This window comes from Canis lupus, chromosome 16 (assembly GCF_048164855.1).
Source record: "Canis lupus baileyi chromosome 16, mCanLup2.hap1, whole genome shotgun sequence".
Lineage (NCBI taxonomy): Eukaryota > Metazoa > Chordata > Mammalia > Carnivora > Canidae > Canis > Canis lupus.
The window spans coordinates 47,759,927-47,783,158 of NC_132853.1; the positions used below are offsets into that span (position 1 = coordinate 47,759,927).

General features: G+C 44.0%; 1 protein-coding gene across 1 annotated transcript in view; it reads left to right on the plus strand.

The window, feature by feature from the left end:
* Nucleotides 1-23,232, plus strand: part of PITPNC1 (phosphatidylinositol transfer protein cytoplasmic 1) — a 256,274-nt gene that overhangs the window by 216,013 nt on the left and 17,029 nt on the right. Inside the window, exon 8 of the mRNA XM_072781098.1 lies at nt 22,080-22,235. Coding sequence (XP_072637199.1) covers nt 22,080-22,235 — 156 coding nt within the window. The remainder of the gene's footprint in view (nt 1-22,079; nt 22,236-23,232) is intronic.

A 23,232-nucleotide genomic window follows, 5' to 3' on the forward strand; every position in this document is an offset into this window, starting at 1 on the left:
TTGGGTGGGAAGTTTTGGGATAAATATGGAATACTAATGACAAAATCAACAAGTCTCATTTCTAGTCAGCGGGTGCCTGATTCATCTCCTTGTGCTTTGTTTTCCCAAGAACCAGCACTGGAAAGCTTCTTTTCATTTACACAGACAAGCGAGGAGGTTTTACTTCATTCTTCATAGTCATTCATTTCTCTTGGCCATAAAGTATTCTTTTCTAGATGCAGGGTGTTGTGTTTTTGTTTTTGTTTTAAGATTTTATTCATTTATTCATGAGAGACACAGAGAGAGAGGCAGAGACATAGGCAGAGGGAGAAGCAGGCTCCCTGCGGGGAGCCAGATGCAGGACTTGATCTCAGGACCCCAGGATCACAACCTGAGCCAAAGGCAGACGCTCAACCACTGAGCCATCCAGGCATCCCTCTGGACACAGTTTGACCAAGGAAGTGAGAGGTGAACAATCATTCATCCAATAAATATGCACTGAGTGTCCCATACTGTATTAAGATGGCCACACGGCAGTGAGCAGAAGAGCCACTAAGAGTCCCTTCTTCCCTTAAGATATTTCCAATCTAGCAGGGGAGCCAACAGTAGAGAATCACATGAGGATAGATAGACTTGAAAGTCACAAGTGCCATAAGGAAGCATGCATGATGCGGAAAGAGACAATGATGGTGAAACTGAATTTCAGAGGATGGAATCCGGAAAGATGTCCTGGAAGTAATGACATACCGACACCTGCAGGATGAAAAGAGCTGGGGGATAGTGCTCCGGGTGAGGGTAAGATCACATGTGGGGACCCTGAGGTGACACACATGAAGAAGCAGAAGAAGCCCAACATGGCAGGAGCAGCAGAAACGAAAGGACAAATGGTACATAGGAGGTTGGAAAGGAGGATGAGGCCATGTTAAGACGCTTAGATTTTACTCAAGTGCAGTGGAAATGCCATTGCAGAAATTAAAGCTGGGCATCGTATGATTTGATTTGTGCTTGTAAAAGATTGCTCTGGATGGAGAATGGACTGGAAAGAAGCAAAGTGGAAGTCACTGAGGTCATTATTGGTTTTTCACAGTTTGTGGTGGCTTGAACTGGAGGGCTAGGAACAGATGGTTTTGAGGTATATCCTGAAGATAGAATTGACAGGGATTCGTCAGGGACTGGATATGAAGATGAGAGAAAAGCAGATGTCAGCAGGTGACTTTAAGGTTTAATGGCTCGGCCAACAGATACAGACAGGAGTGAGAGAAGAGTGGATTTCTGAGAAAGATGGATGGATTTTGTGATGCCAACGAGACATCCAGAGCAAATAGAAATGAGTCTAGAGCTTAGATGAGAGATCCGGGCTGGTGACAAATGTGGGAGTATTTGGAAAACAGAAGATACTTAAAATCCTGGAGATGAATGAGAGGGAGAAAGCATAAAGTACAAGCGGGAAACCAGTTCAGGTCCAAGCATTCGGCAATGGCAGCGTTTGGAGGCCAGGAAGAGAATGGGGAGGGCCCAAGAATCTACAAGGAACTGGGCAGAGAGTTGGAGGAAGGACAAGGAGAGTGCACCAAAGGAATGCAGGTTTCAAGAGGAAGCAAGTGATCCGTTGGACCGAGCACTGCCGTGAGGTCCCATAAGAACAAGAATGGAAAACCATCCTCTAGAGCAGTGGTTCTCAACTGGGGGCAGCCTCGCCCCGCAAGGATGCTTCCAGTGTCCAGAGACGTTTTTGGTTGTTACAACATAGGGATGCTATGCGCAACCAGGGATGCTACCAAACATACTGTAATGGACAGGACAGTCCCCCCTTCCCCAACAACCTGGCCCCTAATGTCACTAGTGTGGAGGCCAGGAACACCGTAGGGCGATCCTACCCCAGAAGAAATGGTGACCAGAGATGAATGGACTTGGGATTCAGCTCTCCCCCTCAGAGCTGCCCCCACCTGTCCTGGAGTCTCAGAGTTTCCTAGCAGCTGTGGAAGGAAAGGGCCCAAGAGGGCTCAGCCTGCACACTCTCCACCAAGTACTGCTTCCCAAAGGATCACAGGCCTACACTGCAGGTACGGTTCTTCCTCACTTGCCCTAGCAGTTTGACCACAAAGGAGAAGGCCCAATCGGGAGTATGCCACGCAGGACTCCCTTGGGACCCCAACCCCATATCATTAGGCTTCCAGAATCCAGACTGCATAGGAACTCACATGAAGAGAGAGAAGAGTTTCCTAGGTGCTTTGGGTTGTGTGTCATTAACCAGGGACTGAGGACAAGGGAAACAACCAATACAGAAGGCAAACCATTTCCAAATAAATTTCCACCCAGCACCCTGTAGATGACTAACCCCCTCCCCACCACAAGAGTTTTCTTGTAAAATGACTGACCTGCTCATTTTCTGCTTAAAACCCTGCACTGGCTGGTGAGCAGGACCGTCTGCCCTCCGCCACTCTCTGGTCCTCTCCACCTCGATGCTGCTCAGTGGGGTTACGTCTCCTCAGGAGCCGTGCCTGAGACCCCCACTCACCCACCCACCATGGGCAGAGCATGCTACTTCACACTATCTCACAGATCTTTCGTGAGCCCCATGAGAACAGGAGCTGGCTGCTTCATCACCGTACCTCCCCTGTCGTACAGCGCCAGCACAGGACAGATGCTCACAAAACGGTTGTTGAATGAATAAGTGAAAGCCGGGGGCCTTGTTTTTTTCCTTCCAGCAGCAACAATTTCAGAGCAAGTGCCATCAAAGGAAATGAATTTGTTACCATTAAGCTAACAGTTGTGAATCAGAGTTCTTTTTTTTTTTTTTTTTTTTTTTTTTTTTTTAATCTGAGGCATACAGCTTTGCAGGCTTTTTCTTCCAATCCATCTTTGTAAGTTGACGATGTCAGCATCATAAATAGGAACACGTTTTCCATGGAGAAAGCTAACGTGCTGGTGGGCTGACTCTGTTCTGAGGTTTTTGATGCTTATGCATTCAGACCAGAGCTATCTGGGTCACTCGTCTCCTCCCAGCTCCGGTCGCACGCACACACCGCTGTCCAGGCCAAGGCAGGGGACCGAAGTGCTTGCTTTTCTTCTTCCATTTCTCCCTGGAAACCTCTGAGCCTCACGGGAGGCAAGAATGCCTCTCTCGTTAAGGTGACTGGAGCTGAGAATTTTCCACTGGGTGCCCTCTGCCTGGCAAAACCCTGTGCCAGCACTAACCAGAGATCCAGAAGGACACTCTGGAGACTTAGGATCAGGTGACAACCCAGTGCTCTCCTTATTCACATTTTGCAGGGATGCTGTTTCCTATCCACAGTGAGGACCTGAACGCCAACTCCCAAGAGCCTCTTAGCCTCAAGTTTTGTTCTCATACCCATTGCGGGTCTCTGCAGGGCAGCGCCTCTGTTGTAGAAAAAAAAAAAGTGTGATTTCTCAGAAACAGGGAGCACCTCCATTTACCTCAACACACCCCACCAAGGCCCTGGCCCCACAAACCATAGAGCGCTTTGCACCCAGTCACATTAGCACCCCAAAGCAGGAAAGAGGAAATGAAGCCAAAATCTGAGCAGGTCGTACTTGTGAGACAGTTGATCCGTGGGTTCTTTCCTCTGCCAAGAGTTCCATCCCAACCCTTTCATGCTCTGCCAAAGCTCCAAGGTGAAGATCCCAGCTCAGGAATGAGGAACCCCGTACAATATGTCATAGCATGCCCACAGAGGACACAAGCAGGCAGCCCATACCTGCAAAGCTGAGTTGGCAGTTTGGGTGCCCAAGAACAAATCTCAACCCCCAGCCTCTAGGATTAGTCCGGTCAGGATAATTCTAAAGGTCAGGCTTAGAGAACTCTAACTCAGAGGCCATTGGTGTTGGCTGAATGTGAAGTCCAGCACTCTGCCTCCTTGATTGACCAGAGATAATGGTATCTCTGTTGGCCTGTCACCCACAGCTCTCCCCCAGGGACACCAATGTGGGGGGCATGTGCCTTCACTGAAAGGAGAGTGGGAGGGGAATGTAATTACCTGGTGGAGGAAGTTTAGAAGTAGAGGACTTTTTTTTTTTTTTTTTTTTTTTTTAAATCTTCATTGATTTATGTAAAGCAAAGGGAGGTTTCTAGATCATTGGTTCCCATCCGGAGGCAATTTTTCCTGCCAGGGTATATCTGGCAGTGTCTGGAGATATTTTTGATTGTCACCTCTTGTGGAGGGGTAGTGATATGCTTATGGCATCTAGTGGACAGAGAGGCCAGAGATGCTGCTAAACATCCTACAATTCACGGGATAGCCCCACAACAGAGAATTGTCTAGCCCCAGATGCTGATAGTTGCTAAGTCAAGAAACCCTGCTGTGGACCAATCCAAGAAAAGGAATTTTTTTTTTTTTTTTTTTTTTGCAAACACACTAGGGTTTATTTACAAGCTTGAGCTTGGGTCCAAGTATACCCGACACAACAGAGCAGGGCCTTGGAAAAGGAAATTTAGTAAACACTTATTAGTAGCAAGACTCCTTAGTGAATTTCTTTAGTTTGCATTTATTAAGGGCCTATTGTGTGCCAGGCTCTCCTAGGCATGGAGGCTATAGAGGCCATGATTATGTCTAGTCTCAACTACCCTTTGAACTTGGTCTTCTTTTTAAGATAATAGAAATGCCTCTTTCCCTTTATTTGGAGGGATGTAAGAGAAGTCTCCATCTTCCCAGTGATAAATAGAGTGTAATAATTTTAACAGGAAAATTTACAATGTTTTGATCTCAGGTAGAGATGAAGAGAAAGGCTCTCCTAGAAGCGTGGGCCCCTGAAGTGGTATAATTGAATTAGGAAAATACAGGGGAGGTTTTAGGCAGAATTTGATTTGGAGCATTCCCCTCGAGTTAGATGCCAAAGGCGATTCCTTTGAACTCAGTCTCTAGGCCCCTGGATTCTAGAGTCTTCCTGGACCAGCAGCCACTCCATTGGTCACACCGATCTAAACATCTGTGGAATTCGCTCTTCAGGGAGAAGGAACAGAACAAAGAGAGAAACGTCTGATTTTTCCAATGACCGCCAAGGATGAGAGATTAAATGCTGTTTGCTAAGTACTATGGGCTCCAGAAAGGGAACAGAGAGATCAAATGAGTAAATATTGTCACACTTAGTACTCTTCAGTACAAAGCGCTTCATCCAAACTACTCTGCTCCCTCAAATTAAAATATTACCGTTTTGGTCTTCATATTGGCGGATTGAGGGTGGCAAAAATTTTCAATTATCTCCAAATGGCCAGGTTTAAACCAGCTGTCGCATGCTGGGTTATGTCACTGAGTTGAATTTGCTGTTGTGGTGTTATTGTCATTTCCCACTTTTCCCTCTGTCCGTCTGTTTCTCTCTGAGAGTAACGCAGCTGTTTTGTGATGGGTTCCAACGCTGGGGCCAGGCGCCTCTGGATAGTAGGAGGACTGACTCTGTATCATCGACGTGGAGGGGAGGAGGGAGCCTCGGCTGCCCACGTGCTCCCTGGTCCTGGACCCTAACATCACCAGCTGCTGCCTCGCAGTACCTTAAGCCCTCCTCCTTGGCAAGGTCTCCCTGAGGCCAGTGTTTTAAAGAGGGGGGTACGTGGGTGGGGGGGAGACTCTGGAAGTAGCTGGTGCAGCAGATGAAAAGGGAAAAAGTGGGACACCCTCACCTTTAAGAAGCCCATGATCCAGTTGGGAGGATAAGGTGTCACAACATAAAAGCCTAAGGAACAGCTGGAGGCAGGGGGGAAATGGCTTCACAGCCAAGTGAAGTTTACTCCTCTGAAACTCTGCTCCATCATCACCACATGATTTTAAAGGAGGGGGCAGCTCTATAGGAGTGGTGAAATCTGAGTTGGGCCTTTTAAAAATGACGATCTTTGCTCTTTGTTCCCAAAGTGATATGTGGTCCTTGTAAAAAAAAAAAAAAAAATTCCAACATATAAATAGGTAACATCAAAAAAAAAAACAAAAATGCCCCAGGATGCCTCATCACAGAGAGAGCCCTTGTTACAGTTGGTGTTCCTGATGCTTATACTTAAAAACGATGCATAGGTAATGTTATTTTTTTTAAGATTTTTTATTTATTTATTCATGAGAGACACAGAGAGAGAGACAGAGACACAGGCAGAGGGAGAAGCAGGCGCCCTGCAGGAAGCCCGACGTGGGACTCGATCCCCGGGGCCCCAGGGATCAGCCCTGAGCCAAAGGCAGACACTTAACCGCTGAGCCACCCAGGCGTCCCAAGTAACACTATTTTTTTTTTTAAAGCCCACACTCTTCAACTAGACCACACTGTACCACTTGGCAATGTGCATTTTTTCACTGACAATACAAGCCTGCCATCTTTTTGTGGCCACCCTCGTGTCTCTAGCAGGGTTTGTAATGGCTACATAATGTGCCATCATAGATTGTGCCGTATTTTTGCCATTCCTCCTTGGGCAAAGTAAGACATTGAGTCTTATTATTATAGTACTGTAGGAAGCATCTCATGATATCTTTTCTGTGTTGTTCTAATGTTTCTGTAGGTTAAATTTTTTTTAAAGATTTTATTTATTAAAAAAATATTTTATTTATTTATTCGTTAGTGCACAGAGAGAGAAGCAGAGACATAGGCAGAGACAGAAGCAGGCTTCCTCAGGGGAGCCCGATGTGGGACTCAATCCCAGGACCCTGGGATCATGCCCTGAGCCAAAGGCAGATGCTCAACCACTGAGCCACCCAGGTGTCCTTGTAGGCTAAACTCTAAAGTGAAGTTCTCGAGTCGATAGGTATGTGAATTTCAGTTTTGCTAGATATAGGTCAGTTGCCCCCACTCCAAAACTATATTAAATTACCTTCTGACCCACACTTGTATGGGAGCAAACTGGTTTTTGAAAATCCAAGAGACTGAGGAGCAGTGTAGTTAGGGTGGAAGCAATAATAATCCCAGTGCATATTCAAGGGTCAGTGAATAACTGCCTGACCGAGGTGGAAGGGAAGAGGAGCCTTGAATGCCAAGCTAAGGAATTTGGATTATATCCTACAAGCAGCAGTGGGCTTTCAAAGCAGGGGTCACCAGCTACCATGCAAGGGGACTCCATTTGTGACCTCACCAGAGAAGGCTAACTCTCTCAGGGGATGGTGAGGGATGCCAAGAGGTTGGGGAATCCTCCAACTCCATCAGCCTACTTCTTTCCCTTTCCCACTATCCCTTTCATAAACAAGTAGCCTCCAGCCATCTCGACAGGAATAATATTTCATTAAAGAACAGAAACTTCTGAAAGTAAAAAGGCATTAAACAGCAGTCCAGCTCTCAACAGGCCCAGCTACCTCATTTTTAGACCAATAATCAGCAACTCATTCCCTCAGAACAAATAGGTAATCTCTTTAGGATCTCATTTCTTCCAAACAAAAGAAAGCTAGGTCACCAAGTCTTGCCAAAGTACCATGCCTAGTGCTGATTCTTAACCACTGCTGTTCTTTTGGCCTAATTAGGTGGAGCTACTGCAATATTTTAAGCAAAGCCAAATTTACTAGGAAAACAATAATGACCAACTCCATCCTAGAGAAAGGGTTTTCAGCTTTTAATTTTTCAAGGAAGAAAAATATTTTTAACTGCTGCAGTAGTTTGCATGAATGAGGTCTCCCAGAGCTCAGTGCCCATAGTAGTTGCACATCTTACCAATTGGATCTGGTAGTGAAAGGCCAGACCAAGTATGTCAAACAAAATCAAGGAGAATAAACTCCTCAGTACCAGATCAAAACCAGAGATTCTAAATCTCTGCCAGGAGTGGAGTTGCTGATTGTGGAATGGGATCATTGACTCAATAGAATAAGTCCTTGGGGAAATGGTTCCATGTCCTAACAGGAAGGACTCATCCAAGCAAAACATCCATAAAACAGAGAAACAATTGGGCTTGTTGTAGAAGGATCGCGGCAAAAGATAACCTCTAGAGCCAATGGATGGGGATTCCCACCCATGCTTTCCATGTGAAAATCATTCGACCCTAAGATAAGGGGCCCTGGCTCTGCTATGCCTCCCAAGTGATTATAGTCTTTGCACTGCATCACCACCATTTTTTTTAAGGATGTTATTTATTTATTCATGAGAGACATAGAGAGAAAGAGAGGTAGAGACATAGGCAGAGAGAGAAGCAGGCCTCACGCAGGGAGCCCAATATGGGACTTCATCCTGGGACTCCAGGATCATGCCCTGGGCTGATGGTAGACACTTAACTGCTGAGCCACCCAGGCATCCCTCATCAACACCAATTATTGTCTCTTATATCTCTTCCTTCCTTCAAATGAGTAGATAGATAGATGGAGAGATGATGGGATGGGATGATGTGAAAGGCAAGGCATTAAAATGACTAGCACAGTCCCTGGCACATAGTAAGCATTTAATCAATGTTCCTTCTCCTTACTTGGGCTCTGGCATTGAGCTCTGCAGATGTGTTACCAGGATGATTGCTCAGTAGAAACCACGTGTCTTCAGAAAGTGGCTGTTGTGAAGGGTACTATGGGAATTTGTTTGGATATTGCTTTTTACTTGTCGGTGTGACTGAATGGAGAAGAGAAACAGAGGATTGGTTCCAATCACTCTAGTTCCCAGAATGACAGAACTTCGGGTGCTTCAAGCTCCTTCAGAAACTACTGCCATTTTTATTGCTGAGAATTTTTTTTTTTTTTAGATTTTTAAAAAGATTTTACTTATTTATTTATTTATTTGAGAGAAAGAGAGCAAGTGCAAGAGTTGGGGTTGAAAGGGCAGAGGGAGAGGGAGAGGGAGAAGCAGACCCCCTGCTGAGCAGGGAGCCTGATGCGGGACTTGATCCCAAGACCCTAGGATCATGACCTGAGCCAAAGGCAGATGCTTAAAAGATTGAGCTACCCAGAAGCCCCACTAAGTTTTTTGGTTTTTATTAATGGGCTGTTATTTCTTCTGTTATTATGTCACCTGAATTCAGGATGGCATGTGTCTCTGATACTTCACCTCTAAGAAACCTTAGAAGTTACATTTACTATTTGCTGTGCCACCTTCAGGCTGTCTGTGGCAAGGGACTCCCAGGGTGGTGCCCAAGGCAATTTTGGCATCCTATCACTGTCCAACGTTTTTACCAGGTGTATTTTAGAAGAATAACATTTAAGACTTTAAAAGAAGAAAGTAGAAGCCAGAAAGCCCCAGGGTTTCAGCCAAAAGTGAACAGATGCAACCAAGCTCTCCCTCAATTCTATCTCATGGAGAGAATCTCCCTCTGTACTTTCAAGAAAACAGATTGTAAATCCCCAGCTTGCTCAGGACTTGGATTAGCTGCATCAGACTCTGCTATTTTTAGTTTTATTAAATTAAAACACCAGAACTTCTTAGCCCTTAGAGCAGAGTCCCCAAATTAGGTCAGAATCACCTTGGCAGCTTTAAAAAAATGCAGATATCTGGACCTACCCTAGACCTACCAAACCAGATGCAGTAAGATGGGTCCCGAGGAACTATGTGTAACTGTACCAGGTTTGGGGAAAGAGCCTCAGGACAGAGCTTCCCAACCTTTTTCAAGCTATGACACATGTGGAAAATGGTTGGGTTTGATTGGCATATCGGGGAGGAGCTCCTGGTCCAAGATGACCAACCCTTGGGGTCGGATGACCCAGTGTGCTTCTCCAATGGCCAAGAGGAGCAGTATCTTGTCACATCTGTTACTGAAGGTCAGGCAGCTCTACCTCAGAGAGCTCCATTTTCTGTGTCAAGTATTTTGTTTTGTTTTGTTTTTTTAAGATTTTATTTACTTATTCATGAGCACACACACACAGAGGCAGAGACATAGGCAGAGGGAGAGGCAGGCTCCCTGTGGGGAACCCAATACAGGATTCGATCCCAGGAACCTGGGATCATGACCTGAGCCGAAGGCAGACACTCAACCACTGAGCCACCCAGGTGCCCCTGTGTTCAAGTTTTTATACCATTTTACTGTTCTTTAATTTTGTGGAAGGAAAAGGAAATAGCAAGTAAGCCTGGAAGACCACCTATTCGCTGCTGAAGGGAGAGGTCAGTGCCTTTGAATCTTTTTTTTTTTTTTTTTAATTTTTATTTATTTATTTATGATAGTCACAGAGAGAGAGAGAGAGAGGGGCAGAGACACAGGCAGAGGGAGAAGCAGGCTCCATGCACCGGGAGCCCGATGTGGGATTCGATCCCGGGTCTCCAGGATCACGCCCTAGGCCAAAGGCAGGCGCCAAACCGCTGCGCCACCCAGGGATCCCCAGTGCCTTTGAATCTCATTCCATCTATTGGGAATCTGATTCCATGTGGGGAGTCACATCATCTTCCTTGCCAGCCAGTGGTGTTAGTTATAATGTATATTTGCTCAGTTTCCTCCTAAATTGCTTCTGAGCTGGAGACTGGCTTCAGATTGACCCTCATCTAAGTTAATCAGAAAGGCTGATCACTGTCCAGCAGGTCCTTTGGCTCAGTCTTCACCAAGACTTTTCCCAACTGGCTCTCCAAGAATCTGCGGCAACAAGTCTGATGGTGGAAGTCGTATTTTTCCTCTTGAGACCCAAGACTTGACCCGGCAGTTCTCTCCTCCACTTCTATTTATTCAGACTCCAAGTACAACTGTTGCAGCTTCTGCTCCAAAAATATCCAGGAGGGATCCCTGGGTGGCGCAGCGGTTTGGCGCCTGCCTTTGGCCCAGGGCGCGATCCTGGAGACCCTGGATCGAATCCCACGTCAGGCTCCCGGTGCATGGAGCCTGCTTCTCCCTCTGCCTGTGTCTCTGCCTCTCTCTCTCTCTCTCTATGTGACTATCATAAATAAATAAAAATTTAAAAAAAAAAAAAAATATCCAGGAAAGAATAGGTTCTATTAAGTTGCCTATCTCCATCTTGTATTGTTAAGGGACCCAAAGAAAGACATAGAATTACTAGCTCATTAACTTGAGCCTTAGAAGTTTCAACAGATCGCTCACAGAATTGCTAAACCCAGACCTAGAGGAACAAGAACTTTTGAGGGGCATCTTGGTGGCTCATTTGGTTAAGCACCTGCCTTTGGCTCAAGTCATGATCCTGGGGTCAAGCCCTGCATTGGGCTCCCTGTTCAGCGCGGATTCTTCTTCTCACCCTCCTGTTGCCCCTCCTCCAGCTTGCGCTCTTCTCTCTCTCTCTCTCTCTCAAATAAATAAATAAAATCTTTTTTAAAAAGCTAGCTTTTGAGAAAAATAAGTTATTGCTAAGTTATTTTATTCAGTTTATCCTGAAAATCCAGTAGAGTAGCTAGTGTCTCCATCTTATAAATAAGGAAACTGAAGTTCAGAGAATCTTTTTTTTTTTTTTAAGACTTTGTTTATTTTAGAGAGAGAGACTCATGGAGGGAAGAGCACAGGGAGAGGGACAAGCAGACTTCATGCCGAGCACAGAGCCCAACACAGGCCTCAATCCCACAACCCTGAGACCATGACCCAAACCAAAACCAAAACCAAGACTAGGACAGCTAACGGACTGAGCCACCCAGGTGCTCCAAGCCTCAGAGAATCTTAAATAAATTGCTGGAAGTTTCAGGAAACCTCAATTCAGACCCCAAAGTGTCTAGCCCCAAAGAGTGAGCATCTCCCCACCAAGCTGGATCCTTCCAGCAGAGCTGGAGGTACAAACAATTGTTGTCTGTCTTTGCAAAACACTCAATTTGTTTCCTGCCTAGTTGTACCTCACTAACGCTGAGCCTCACTGATCATATAAATGGAGGATTTGGGGGAAAGACGGTAATAGAGAAAGGGCTTTTCTAGTCCCTCTGTTAACCCTCTGTAGGTTTAATGATTTGCTAGAACTCCACTCCCTATGTTTGGGGTAAAATTTCCTCTGTGGCTTTTCTAAAAAATAGTGCACTGGACAAACCTAGTCTGGAAAAAGAAAAACAAAAAAACTACCCTCCTACAACTGGGTAATTGAAGAACCCACAAAAGGAAAAAAAAAATGGCATAGCCCCCCTTGGGAAACATTCCTTTTCTCATCCTATCATCATCCCCACAACAGTCTTGGAGTTAAATAACCTGCCCAGGTTTACACAGCGAATAGTTGCTACAGCAGAAATTTGAACTCAGGGGGATCTCATTCCAAGCCTTTTCTGTTGCTTCCTCAGTTCTGCTCCACAGAACCTTGGACCCCACAGAGGTGCTTCTGGGCCCAGTAAACAATGAAATACGTTGTATCAAATAATAATGATTGCTATATACCCCTGGGGATCCACTTGTCACTTCACCTGCTTTATTAGACCCATTGGGATTCCCAATAATATTACATTTGGAAAAATGAAATGGATCCTAAAGCTAAAATAAGTTTGAAATCCATGCTTTAAAAATGGAAATCCTTCATTCATTGCCTTCAAATTACAGATTGATTGGCTGAGCGAACATCTCTATCCTCATTTCTCTTCAACAAGTTGGAGGTCCGCAGGTTTCCCAAAATAATACAGTACATGAAAGGCAAGCTAGATTTAGGGACAGTTAATCCAGTGCTGATCGCTGTTGCCGTGTTGCAACTCATCAAGAATATTTGTTAGTCTATTATGAGCTTTTGATTTATCAAGCTATCCAAGGGCCAAATTGTATATCCTCGGTATGGATCAAGGCTATTCATGCTTCATAGCCTGTGTCCAAACAGCGCTGCTAAAATGAGAGTAAGCAGGAACAATCCACAGCAAGCAGTCCTAGTTCAAAGGCTGCAAACTGAGCCAAATCTGAACCACCCTCCTCTATGGGAAGAACTTGGCTCACTGGCTTTTAGGAGAGCTGATGCCTGACCTCACTGTCACATACGGTAAGAAGGTTTCGGTGGCTGTACCGGTTTTGATTAGGTGATCTTAAAAATATAGGGCCATATGTGTTCCTGCAGAAAGGAACAGGTTAGTGTTATATAACAGGATTTTAGGGAGCCGTCTCTTGTTGCTCTAGAATTGGGAGCCAGGCCCAAACCTGGGGACAAAGGGGTTATGACTCCACATTCCACAGGCAGCTGCTAATCACTAAGGCCAGGTTCTCCCCAGGGCACCCATCTCTCCTCAGCTCCCAGTCTGTATTTGGAGATGGGGGAGGGGACTTCTCAGAGTCCTTGGGGATAACAATTTTCACCTAACCCCAAAGCCCTGTGAAGAGAGTTTTTTTTAAGTTTTTTTTTTAATTAATTAATTTATTTGACAGAGGGAGAGCAAGAGCACAAGTAGGCAGAGGGGTAAGCAGAGGGAAAGGGAGAAGCAGGCTCCCCTTGTTACAGGGAGCCCGACAAAGTCCTCCATCCCAGGGCCCTGCGATCCTGACTGCCAAAGGCAGATTCTTAACCAACTGAGCCACCCAGGCTCTCCATGAAGGGAGGATTCTAAGAGAATTAATTACAGAAATTGGAACATCTGCAAAAATGCTGTTTGCAAAGCTGCCAACCTACAGGTCCACCCTCAACACTGCCACCCTATGGGCCGGGGGCGAGACTGATAAGTGGCCCCAGAAGTTTGTAGGGGAACATAAAGATTGATGCCTACTGCCCATCTGGAGATTTCTGAAGGAGAGGGCTTGTGGAAGGAGCCTATGGCAGGAGCCGGGGTGGAAGTGTGGGCGAGTCAATCTGGGAATAGGATGCAGGCATTCCCTTGGTCATCATATGAAATGAACATAATGGTGTCCTGCTTTAGAGGTTTGTTGTGAGAATTCTGGGATGTTTGCCCTGAGACCTACCATTCCATCAGTGTTTTGTTTTAAGATTTTTCTCAGATTTTAAAGTTCTGTAACCATATGCACCCTGAGGCTGTCTAGGGGCCCCATCCTAAGTCACCCCAAATAGATCTCTTATTATACAAAGATTAAATGGCAAAGCAGATCTCAAGTGCTTGACATAGGCTTTGGTGCACAGCAAGCATCTAATAAACATTAGCTAGTATGTTAGTTTTCCTTCCATCCTTCTCTTTCTTCTGATCACCTCTAGGAATTTTCATTTGACTTAAACTTCTCTCTCGGTCCTCACAGGTATCAACAGTGGTCACCCTCCCGGCTGGAGACCACAGACTATTAAATTATTCTGTAGTTTGCACTCAAAATTTCCATTCTCGTGGTCCCTCTTCAAGAGAGTTTTAAGTTTCTCTGACACCGAATTATAACTGAGAAGGGCTCAGGACATACACAAAAACACCTCCTCACCGCATCCTCCTTTTTCCCTGCCTTTCTATATGTCAGTTGCACTTTATGAGTCAAGCTCCTTTAAGAGAGTCACTTTGCAGAGAAATAGCACAAATCGCTCAGTGTTTGTGGTACATGCTAGTGCCAAGAGCAAATGCTTTAAAAATAGCACTTTAGGTATTAACTGCTAACAAAGCAAGAATTGGCTGCTTGTGGCTACAATTTGCATTTGGGCTTTTTTTTTTTTTTTTTTTAAGCTGATGCATAGCAGTTGACCTTTTAAGTAAAATTTTAGGTCAGTTCTCAAACACACTCTGAAAGCTTCTTAGTTTTGTTTTGTCTTATTTCAACCACTTTTTTGAGAAAGTTCAATGCCATGCAATCACCCATTTCAAGTAGAGAATTTGATGCATTTTTGTATATTCATAGATACAGGCAACCATCATCATAATCAAATTTAGAACATGTTCATCAAAAAAAAAAAAAAATAGAACATGTTCATCACCACCTCAAAAAGAAACCCTGTATGCTTTGGCTATCACTCCCCTACTTTTTTACCCTCAATCCCACTCTAGCCCTAGGAAACCACTAATCTTTTTGTCTCTGTAGATTTCCCAGTTTGAGATATTTCATATGAATGGGATCCTTTAAGATATCTTTTGTGACTAGCTTCTTTGAAAGGTCCATAATTTTGTGCATTCCTTTAGGATACAAGTTCAAGAAATCTGGGTCCAAATTCAGAGCTAAATTTTACCTGGTTGAGGGGGTCCCTGGGTGGCTGCCTTAGGCCCAAGGCATGATCTTGAAGACCTGGGATCGAGTCCAGCATCAGGCTCCCTTGCATGGAGCCTGCTTCTGCCTCTCTCTCTCTCTCTCTCTCTCTCTTAAATAAATAAATAAATAAATAAATAAATAAATAAATAAATAAATTTTACCTGGTTGAAATGCCATTCACTGATGGGGAATGAGAATATCTGCATCAATTTGGAGTCTTCAAGACTCCAAGAATGCAGGAAAAAATCTGATAAGTGTTGTTAGTTCATCTCTATTTTAGACTGAGTACTATAGTTATGTAATGTAACAATTCCTAGCCAATTACTGCTTAGCCTTATTTCATTTAACATTTATCAAAAACTTCTAATTTCAATTAACAGGGCAAGCCCCTGTTGGATTTAGTCCTTTGTGGTTCAAATTGAAAGCATAATTAATCACGGAGATTTTCTATCTCAGTGAACGTTGACTAATAATATTGCCTCTGAGATGCCAGCTGAGCTCCAGCCAGGCCAAGACCTCCTGGAGGCTTCTCCTTGCACCTCCTGGGTGTGAGACTGATGCTAACAAACACAGGGACACAGTTTCACAAGGGCTGCATTAATGAAGAAGTTCCCTAGCTTCACCTTTGTTCTGTTTTGTCCAAGTGTAAGATGGATGAAGCCTGGAGGTGGGTCACTGGCTCTAGGCAGGGAAGCTTTCCAAAGAAAATGTGCCTGCATGGAAGGGGTGGCCAGTGTAGGAGCCAAGGGCAGGTTGCTCCAAATGTGCCACTTCGGCATTTGATTATTTTAAATAAGTTACTTAAGAATGGGATAACCGGATGATGGACATTAAGGAGGGCACGTGATGTAATGAACACTGGGTATTATATAAGACTGATGAATCACTGAACCCTACTTCTGAAACTAATAATACATTACATTTTAATTGAATTTAAATAAAAAAATTTATTGGGGAACAAAAAGTTACTTAAGAGACTGGCTGTGCAAGTAGGACACTGGGGCACTAGTCAATAGAGCATGAGACTCTTAATCTAAAGGTTGTGAGTTCGAGCCCCTCATTGAGTATAGAGATTACTTTAAAAAATTAAATCTTGAAAGCAAAACAAAAAAGCCCCTGAGAGCTCTCAGACTCCTCTGTTCCCCTGAAAGCTAGAAATAAATCTCCCTTGTGAAATGTACCCTCCCTGTATCAGGAAGTAGAAAGACATCCTTATCACTAGAGATGGGAAATTCAGGGCACAGAATGCAGGTATAAACATCCTTGGTTACATTTTTACTAGTTTACTACGCCAATCCAAATTCCGTTTAGAATGCCTTCCGAACAGAAGCTCCAAAGTTAAGTTTTCTTTGTCCTGTCAATTCCTCAAAGATTTATTGTCTGTCTAGAAAGTATGAAAATGGCCTACCGTGGTAATTCTTCAGGTCTCAATTTCATTATTGGCCCTCTGTAAGTGCATAATAAAACTGGGCGTTTTTTTTCTCCTGTTCGATTAGCAAATCTGTCTCATGTAGATGTAATACTTTGTCCAGCTGGAAGACCTTGAAAGGTAGAGGAAGAATGTTTCCTTCCCTTAGCAGTTTGGTCTGTCTGGCCTGGGAGACAGCCCTGGCACCAGCTCACCTCCCTCCATACAGATGGGTTTTAACTAACTACATGGGTCCAATTTGCCATCTGCCAAGCCTGGGGAGTACCAACAGGTTCTGGAGCCAGAGTTCTCATTGTGGATGAATTTAGAAGCCCCCAGCCAGAGGAACTTGCAGCCTGACATGTTCGCAGCCGGCCAGACAGCTGCTGGGCTCTGGGAGCTGTACATGGAGCATTCTGGAGGCAAGAGCATTGCTTTCAGAGAGCTTCCCCATCACCCAGTGGATCCACCTGCAACCAGGGTGAGGTTCAGGGCTCCATGACCCAGTGAGTGAGCAAACTATGGAAGAATTAGTCACAGAGGACTCTGTAAAATTTGCCTTGTGAAAATTATGACCAACTGTTATGGGTTGAATTGTGTCCCCCAAAAAAGATATGTTGAAGTCCTAACCCCCAGGACCTGAGAGTGTAACCTTATTTGGAAATAATGTCTTTGCAGAAGCACTCAAGTTAAAATGAGGTTGAGCGGGCCCTAATCCTATGTGATTGTGTCCTTATAAAAAAGCCAAAGTGGGGATCCCTGGGTGGCGCAGCGGTTTGGTGCCTGCCTTTGCCCCAGGGCGTGATCCTGGAGACCCGGGATCGAATCCCACATCGGGCTCCCGGTGCATGGAGCCTGCTTCTCCCTCTGCCTGTGTCTCTGCCTCTCTCTCTCTCTGTATCTGTCATAAATAAATAAAATATTAAAAAAAAAAAAAAAGCCAAAGTGTGGGCAAGTGTGGAATTCACAATATTGGAGATGAAGGTGGATGGAGGTTTACAAACTTCATTTGAAAATAGAGAAATGAAAGTTTAAAACCTAAAAACAATCCAAGTCTTTTATAAAGAATGAAGTAAATCGTATTACAAAGTTTGACTCAGGACCAAAATAGTACAGAAGCTGTAGAAACACAAACCAGAAATTTTAAAAATTTAAAAGATCAGATAAAAGGTCTACTGATGTGTGAACGGGGCAATTTAGATATTTATGTTCACAAACTCAAGTGAGAAAAATGAGTGTTGAAGAAAATGATTTCAAGTGGAATGGATACTGGATATGGGGGGGGGGGGGGGTCGAATATGACCAGGGAGAAAGGTTTGTAGTGACCAGTATATTTCAGATAAGAACCATTGGCTTGATTTTTTTTTTTCATCTTCTCATAAAGGCATTCAGCTGGATGTTCATCTGTGGTCTTGACTTTTGATTAAAGGAGTCCTCTGGTAAATCCTCTCCCTTACCTCACTCCCTCTCTTTGAAAGTGTATCCCTAATTATAGGCTATGTATAAGATTTACTAGATGAAATCAGCAGCTGTAGATAGGACACCAGACTTGCAGAAAATCAACCCACTGTTGCCATAAAAAGCCCAATTGTTAATTGCTTCTTTGGCATCTGAGTATAACAAAAACACCCTTTGCTGTTTAATATTAAAAGTAAATACAGTAGAGGGGCAGCCCAGGTGGCTCAGCAGTTTAGCGCTGAGGCCCAGGGTGTGATCCTGGAGACCTGGGATCGAGTCCTGCGTTGGGCTCCCTGCATGGAGCCTGCTTCTCCCTCTGCCTCTGTCTCTGCTTCTCTCTGTGTGTGTCTCTCATGAATAAATAAATAAAATCTTTAAAAAATAAAAAATAAAAGTAAATACAGTAGAAAGAATATTGGCCTAGAATTAGGGGAGCCTGGGATTCTAGTCCCCTCCCTGTTACCTGGTGCTTCTGCAGTGTGATCAGGAACCACACATAGATTTTAGCCTCTACATAGTTTGCCGTGCAGACGTTACCTTTATGGTCTTACTCAAAGCTGATGTTTGCTGTGAGGCCCCGTCATTCTTAACTGTTTTGGAAATGGGACCCACCAGTGTTCCATGTTTAATATTGCAGAGTCTTGTCTTATTTCTTGGGAAGCTTGAACCTGGAATGTATACGAATATTCTGGAATCGGTACCATTTCAAACTCAGTAGTGGTCAGTCCAAGAAACAAGCTGTGGCTAGTCTGTGAATCAGGATGGGGTGCGGCCAGATGGCCCTGTGGCCTCTCTCACACCCCTTGCACAGGGCCCGAGAGGCATGAAGGCAGCTCAGGCCACAGCCATGGCTTTTCCTTCCTTTCCCCACATCCTGTGCCTGGCCCCTTGCTCTGTTTACTGCCTCCTTTATCTCTTACACATTTGGGTTACTGGGGGTTTTGCCCTCCTGCTTTCCTCTGCCTGCTGGTTCTGGAATGTCCTTTGTTTAACTCCTTGCTCACTCAAGACCACCTCCTCTCAGGTTCTCAAGGGTTTGCCTATACATATTCTGGTCAGCCAAAGCATGGAGGCCATGTCTCTTGAGCCTCAAGATAGTTACTGTCCATGTGCTGACGATTGTACTGCTCATTTACCTTTTGTTGGAAAGTCAGTAGGGGGATCAGGAAAGAAACCAGCCCTCCCTGTTTCACTCCAGCCCCTATATTTTAACTCCCGTGAATTACTTGGCAGCTGTAAATTTCCTTCTTTGTGGCTTTCCTTTCTTTCCTTCTTTGTGGTTTATTGTATGAACTTTTGATGTGTTCTGCAAAAGAACAAAGCAGCATTCATCCTTTTCATCGATGGTGAACCCAGTTATTGCACCTGTTTTGTAATCCACGTGACACATCTATTTTGTTATCTCTTGCTAACCAACCATCCACTCCAGAATTTAGCTTAAAACAAAAACAGTGCATTACTTATCACAATTCTGCGATTTTGACTAGGCTTAGCTGGGCAGATCTTCTGTTCCTCATAGTGTATGTTTGGGCTGAAATATCAGATTTGACCTGTTCAGTCACATGCCTGCCTTCTCAGCTGGAAATGGGCAAGCACCTCTCCCCAAGGTTAGCTTGCGCTTCCTCCCAACATGGTAGTCTCAGAGCAATCAGACCAGGCTTTTTACATTGTATCCCACTTCTAGTTTCTAGCTTCCCTTGGAGACCTGAACTGACACAGTGTCTTTTCTGCCATTTGCAATTGGTCAAAGCAAGTCCTAGGTCATGCTCTGTTTAAGTGAGGGGAGACAGCCTCCATCTCTTGGTGAGAGGAACAGCGTACTGGCACGGAAATGGAAGGAACTGATGGAGGCTGTCTTTGGAGATTTTCTACCGTCATCTCCCTGGTGATACCTCTTGATTTCTTGGTCTTCTCTTTTTATTCTTTTTTTTTTTTTCTCTTTTTATTCTTAGTGGCATTATAGGGTATAGGAATATGGGGTAGGCAGGAATTAGTCCCATGGCCTTAAACCATCAAATCTTTCACCAGCAACTCCAGGGTGCTTTGGAAAGGCATTAGTGTCTCTGCCCTCGGCTGCAAGATTGCACATGTTACTCAGATGCTTCTGTGACTGCCTTAGGAAGTACAGTAATAGCTAACATCAATTGAGCACTTGCTATGAGCCAGACCCTGTGCTTGTGACTTTTTCATGTATCATGTTATTAAATTAACATCATCTTTCCAGGCCTGTGCATATAATTTCAGTGGCAGTTTCTGGGTTGGTGCAGGTGCTAAAAATACAGCATGACAACATTGGTACCAAAATTCGAAAAGGCTACCCATACTCAAATTGCCAGCCCCTCCCGCTCTCACAGAGCACTTACTCCCATGGGATTCTTTTGATGCGTGCCCTTTTCCTTCTTCTCTGTCAGAATCTCTTCTGTCAGTTTCATATTCTGTTAATTATATATTTGTCCCATTCCAGTCCCTTCTACCCCCAGGTCCAGTGTCTTCTAGTGCAACCAATGCAAATGAGGGACCCTGGGAGAAGGTCAGGGAACGGAAATCATCCCAAGTCGAGCTGAGTCCATTCCCAGTGGGGGGAAGTGCTCTGTGACTACACACAGACCACACCTTCCAGGCCACACACACACAGCTGCTGCCCTCCTACACCCCTCAGGGCGAAGAAACCAGGTCAAGGGAGAGCATAATGTAATACCTGGTTCTCTACTGTGCTCACATTGTGCATTCAGTAAACGTGTGCTGAGGATAATGACTATTATAATATTACTTTATGCAGGAGTATGGGCAAGCTCAGAGCTAGTACACACCCTGAAAAATCCTACCAAGGTATCGCACAGTGTGTTTTTATATTGGATTTGTATATTTTTCATAGCTTTATTGTATATAATTTACATAACCCAAACTTCACCCACTTAAGGTGTACTGTTAAATGGTTTTTAGCTTCCTTACATAGTTGTAAGCCATCACCTTAAATCTAATTTTAGAGCATTTTCATCACCCACAAAAGAAACTGTTTCCATAGCAGTCATTCCCCTTATCACCCCATTCTGCAGCCTTTGGCCACTACTCTGCTTTTTTCTTCATAGATTTGTCTACTATGGGTATTTCATATAAATGGAATTATAGAATGTGGCCTTTGGTGACTGGCTTCTTTCATTCAGTATAGCGTTTTTGAAGTTCATCTGTGCTAGAGCATGGATCAATACTTCATTCCTTGTAATGGCTGGATAATCTTCTATTGTGTGGATGGACCACATTTTGTGTATCCGTTCATCAGCTGATGGACGTTCGGGTTGTTTCTATTTTTTTACTATTATGAATTTGAACATTTACGTGTAAGTTTCCACAGACAGGTTTCAATTCTCTTGGGTAGATATCTTGGAGTGGAATTGCTGGGCCAGATGGTCACTCTGTGTTTAACCTTTGGAGGGACTACCCAATTGTTTTTCAAAGTGGCCACACTATCTTACATTTCCATCAGCAACATGTGAGGGTTCTAATTTTTTCACATCCTTGCCAACAGTTGTAATGATGCACATAGCATTTTTTAGTCTGTCTTTCACTTAAGGATTTACCCAAATGTAGCTAAATTCCGACCCCCAGCCGTGTGTGTGTGTGTGTGTGTGTGTGTGTGTGTGTGTGTGTGAGAGAGAGAGAGAGAACGAGATGGGTCCAAGTAGAGTTCAGGCATTCATTCAAAAACATTTATTCAGCATCTTCTGAACTACACAGGACAGTGTTGGGAGTAGGAAGAGATGCTTGAGTCTTAAAGTCTTAAGAAGTCTTAAAAAAGAAGAGAAAAGTCAGGCATAGTGGAGAGGTTGGCTAGAGAAAAGGAACTTCAGGAAGAACTGACGCTTGCCTAGAAGGTGAACTATCGTTTTAGCGTTTATGTTGCAAGTTCCTTTCTGACTGAGATGTATATAATTTAACCCTTTTCATTAAGTGTACGATTCAGGGGTTCTTAGTATATTCACAAAAGTTATGCAACTCCCATCACTAATTCCAGAATATTTTCATCACCCCAACAGGAACTCTTTTATCCATTAGTAGTCACTCCAACCCCTGGCAACCACTAATCTTGCTGTCTTGATGGATTTGCCTATTCTAGACATTTCCTATAAATGATGGTTAAACTTTTTTTTTTTTTTAAGATTTTATTTTTTCATGAGAGACACACACACAGAGAGGCAGAGACACAGACAGAGGGAGAAGCAGGCTCCATGCAGGGAGCCCAATGGTGGGACTCGATCCCGGATCTCCAGGATCACACCCCAGGCTGAAGGTGGCGCTAAACCACTGAGCCACTGGGGCCGCCCAATGAACTTTTAAGTTACTATTTCTTTTTATTTTTTTCAGGATCCTAAGCACTTCAAGTCAGAGAAGACAGGAAGGGGACAATTAAGGGAAGGCTGGAGAGATAGTCATCAACCCATCATGTGTTCCTATAAGCTGGTGACTGTCAAGTTCGAGGTCTGGGGGCTTCAGACCAGAGTGGAACAATTTGTACACAAGGTAAGTGAATAAATGGCAGTTCCTGGACTGCGGATAGAGTGACTATCTTTACTGGAAGCTGGAATGCATGACGCACAACACATGCCCAGCACTGAGCCAACATGACATAACTGTATCTAGAAAATGCTGTTTTTATGAAAATACATTTTATATACAAGTTTAATTTGATGCTTTACACTTCATTTCTTTTTTTTTTTTTTTTTTTTCACTTCATTTCTCATTCTGTGACTTCCACATCTATTGGATGCGTATATTCAGGAAGTTAGGTTTTCAATACTAAGTACTTCTCCCTTTGGCATCAGGCTAACCTAGCTACAGACAGAAGTACTTGTACTTTGTACTCAGTACTTGGGTTTCAGGCAGAGGCATCAAGGGCTTATATGTGTGTGTGGCCCCCCAAGATAATTCTCACTCAAAAGATCCTACAAATATAGGATATAGGCGCCTATGTGGCTCAGTCAGTTAAGCATTTGACTCCTGATTTGGTGGATGATCTCAGGGTCGTGAGATCCAGCCCCACATCAGGCTCCGTGCTGAGCATGAAGTCTGCTTAAGGTTCTCATTCTCTCTCTTTCTCTGCCCCTACCTCCCCACTGATATTGCTCCCTCTCTCTCTCTCTCTCTCTCTCTCTGTCAAAAACAAAACAAAACAAGATCCTACAAATACACCTAAGATAGAAAGAAAATGCCCCAAGAGACAAAACAACAAATCCCAATGGTCCTTTAGATGGTGCACCTCAGTATTTCTGGTCATTTAATAATTCTGTTACTAAAGAATTATTAACAACCTCTAAACACAGATTTCAATTGTATACCCACTTTAACTAAGCATGTTCATTTTATAGCAGGAACAAGACTTAGTGATGATTTAAGTTTGTTAGGGGCTTCTAGCATGACTCATCCTCATGGAAACAAATGGAAAATGCAATGTCAAACGTTACCCTTTGTAACGCCTCCTATTTTCATAAAAATAAATACTACCCAAGTTGTCTCTACA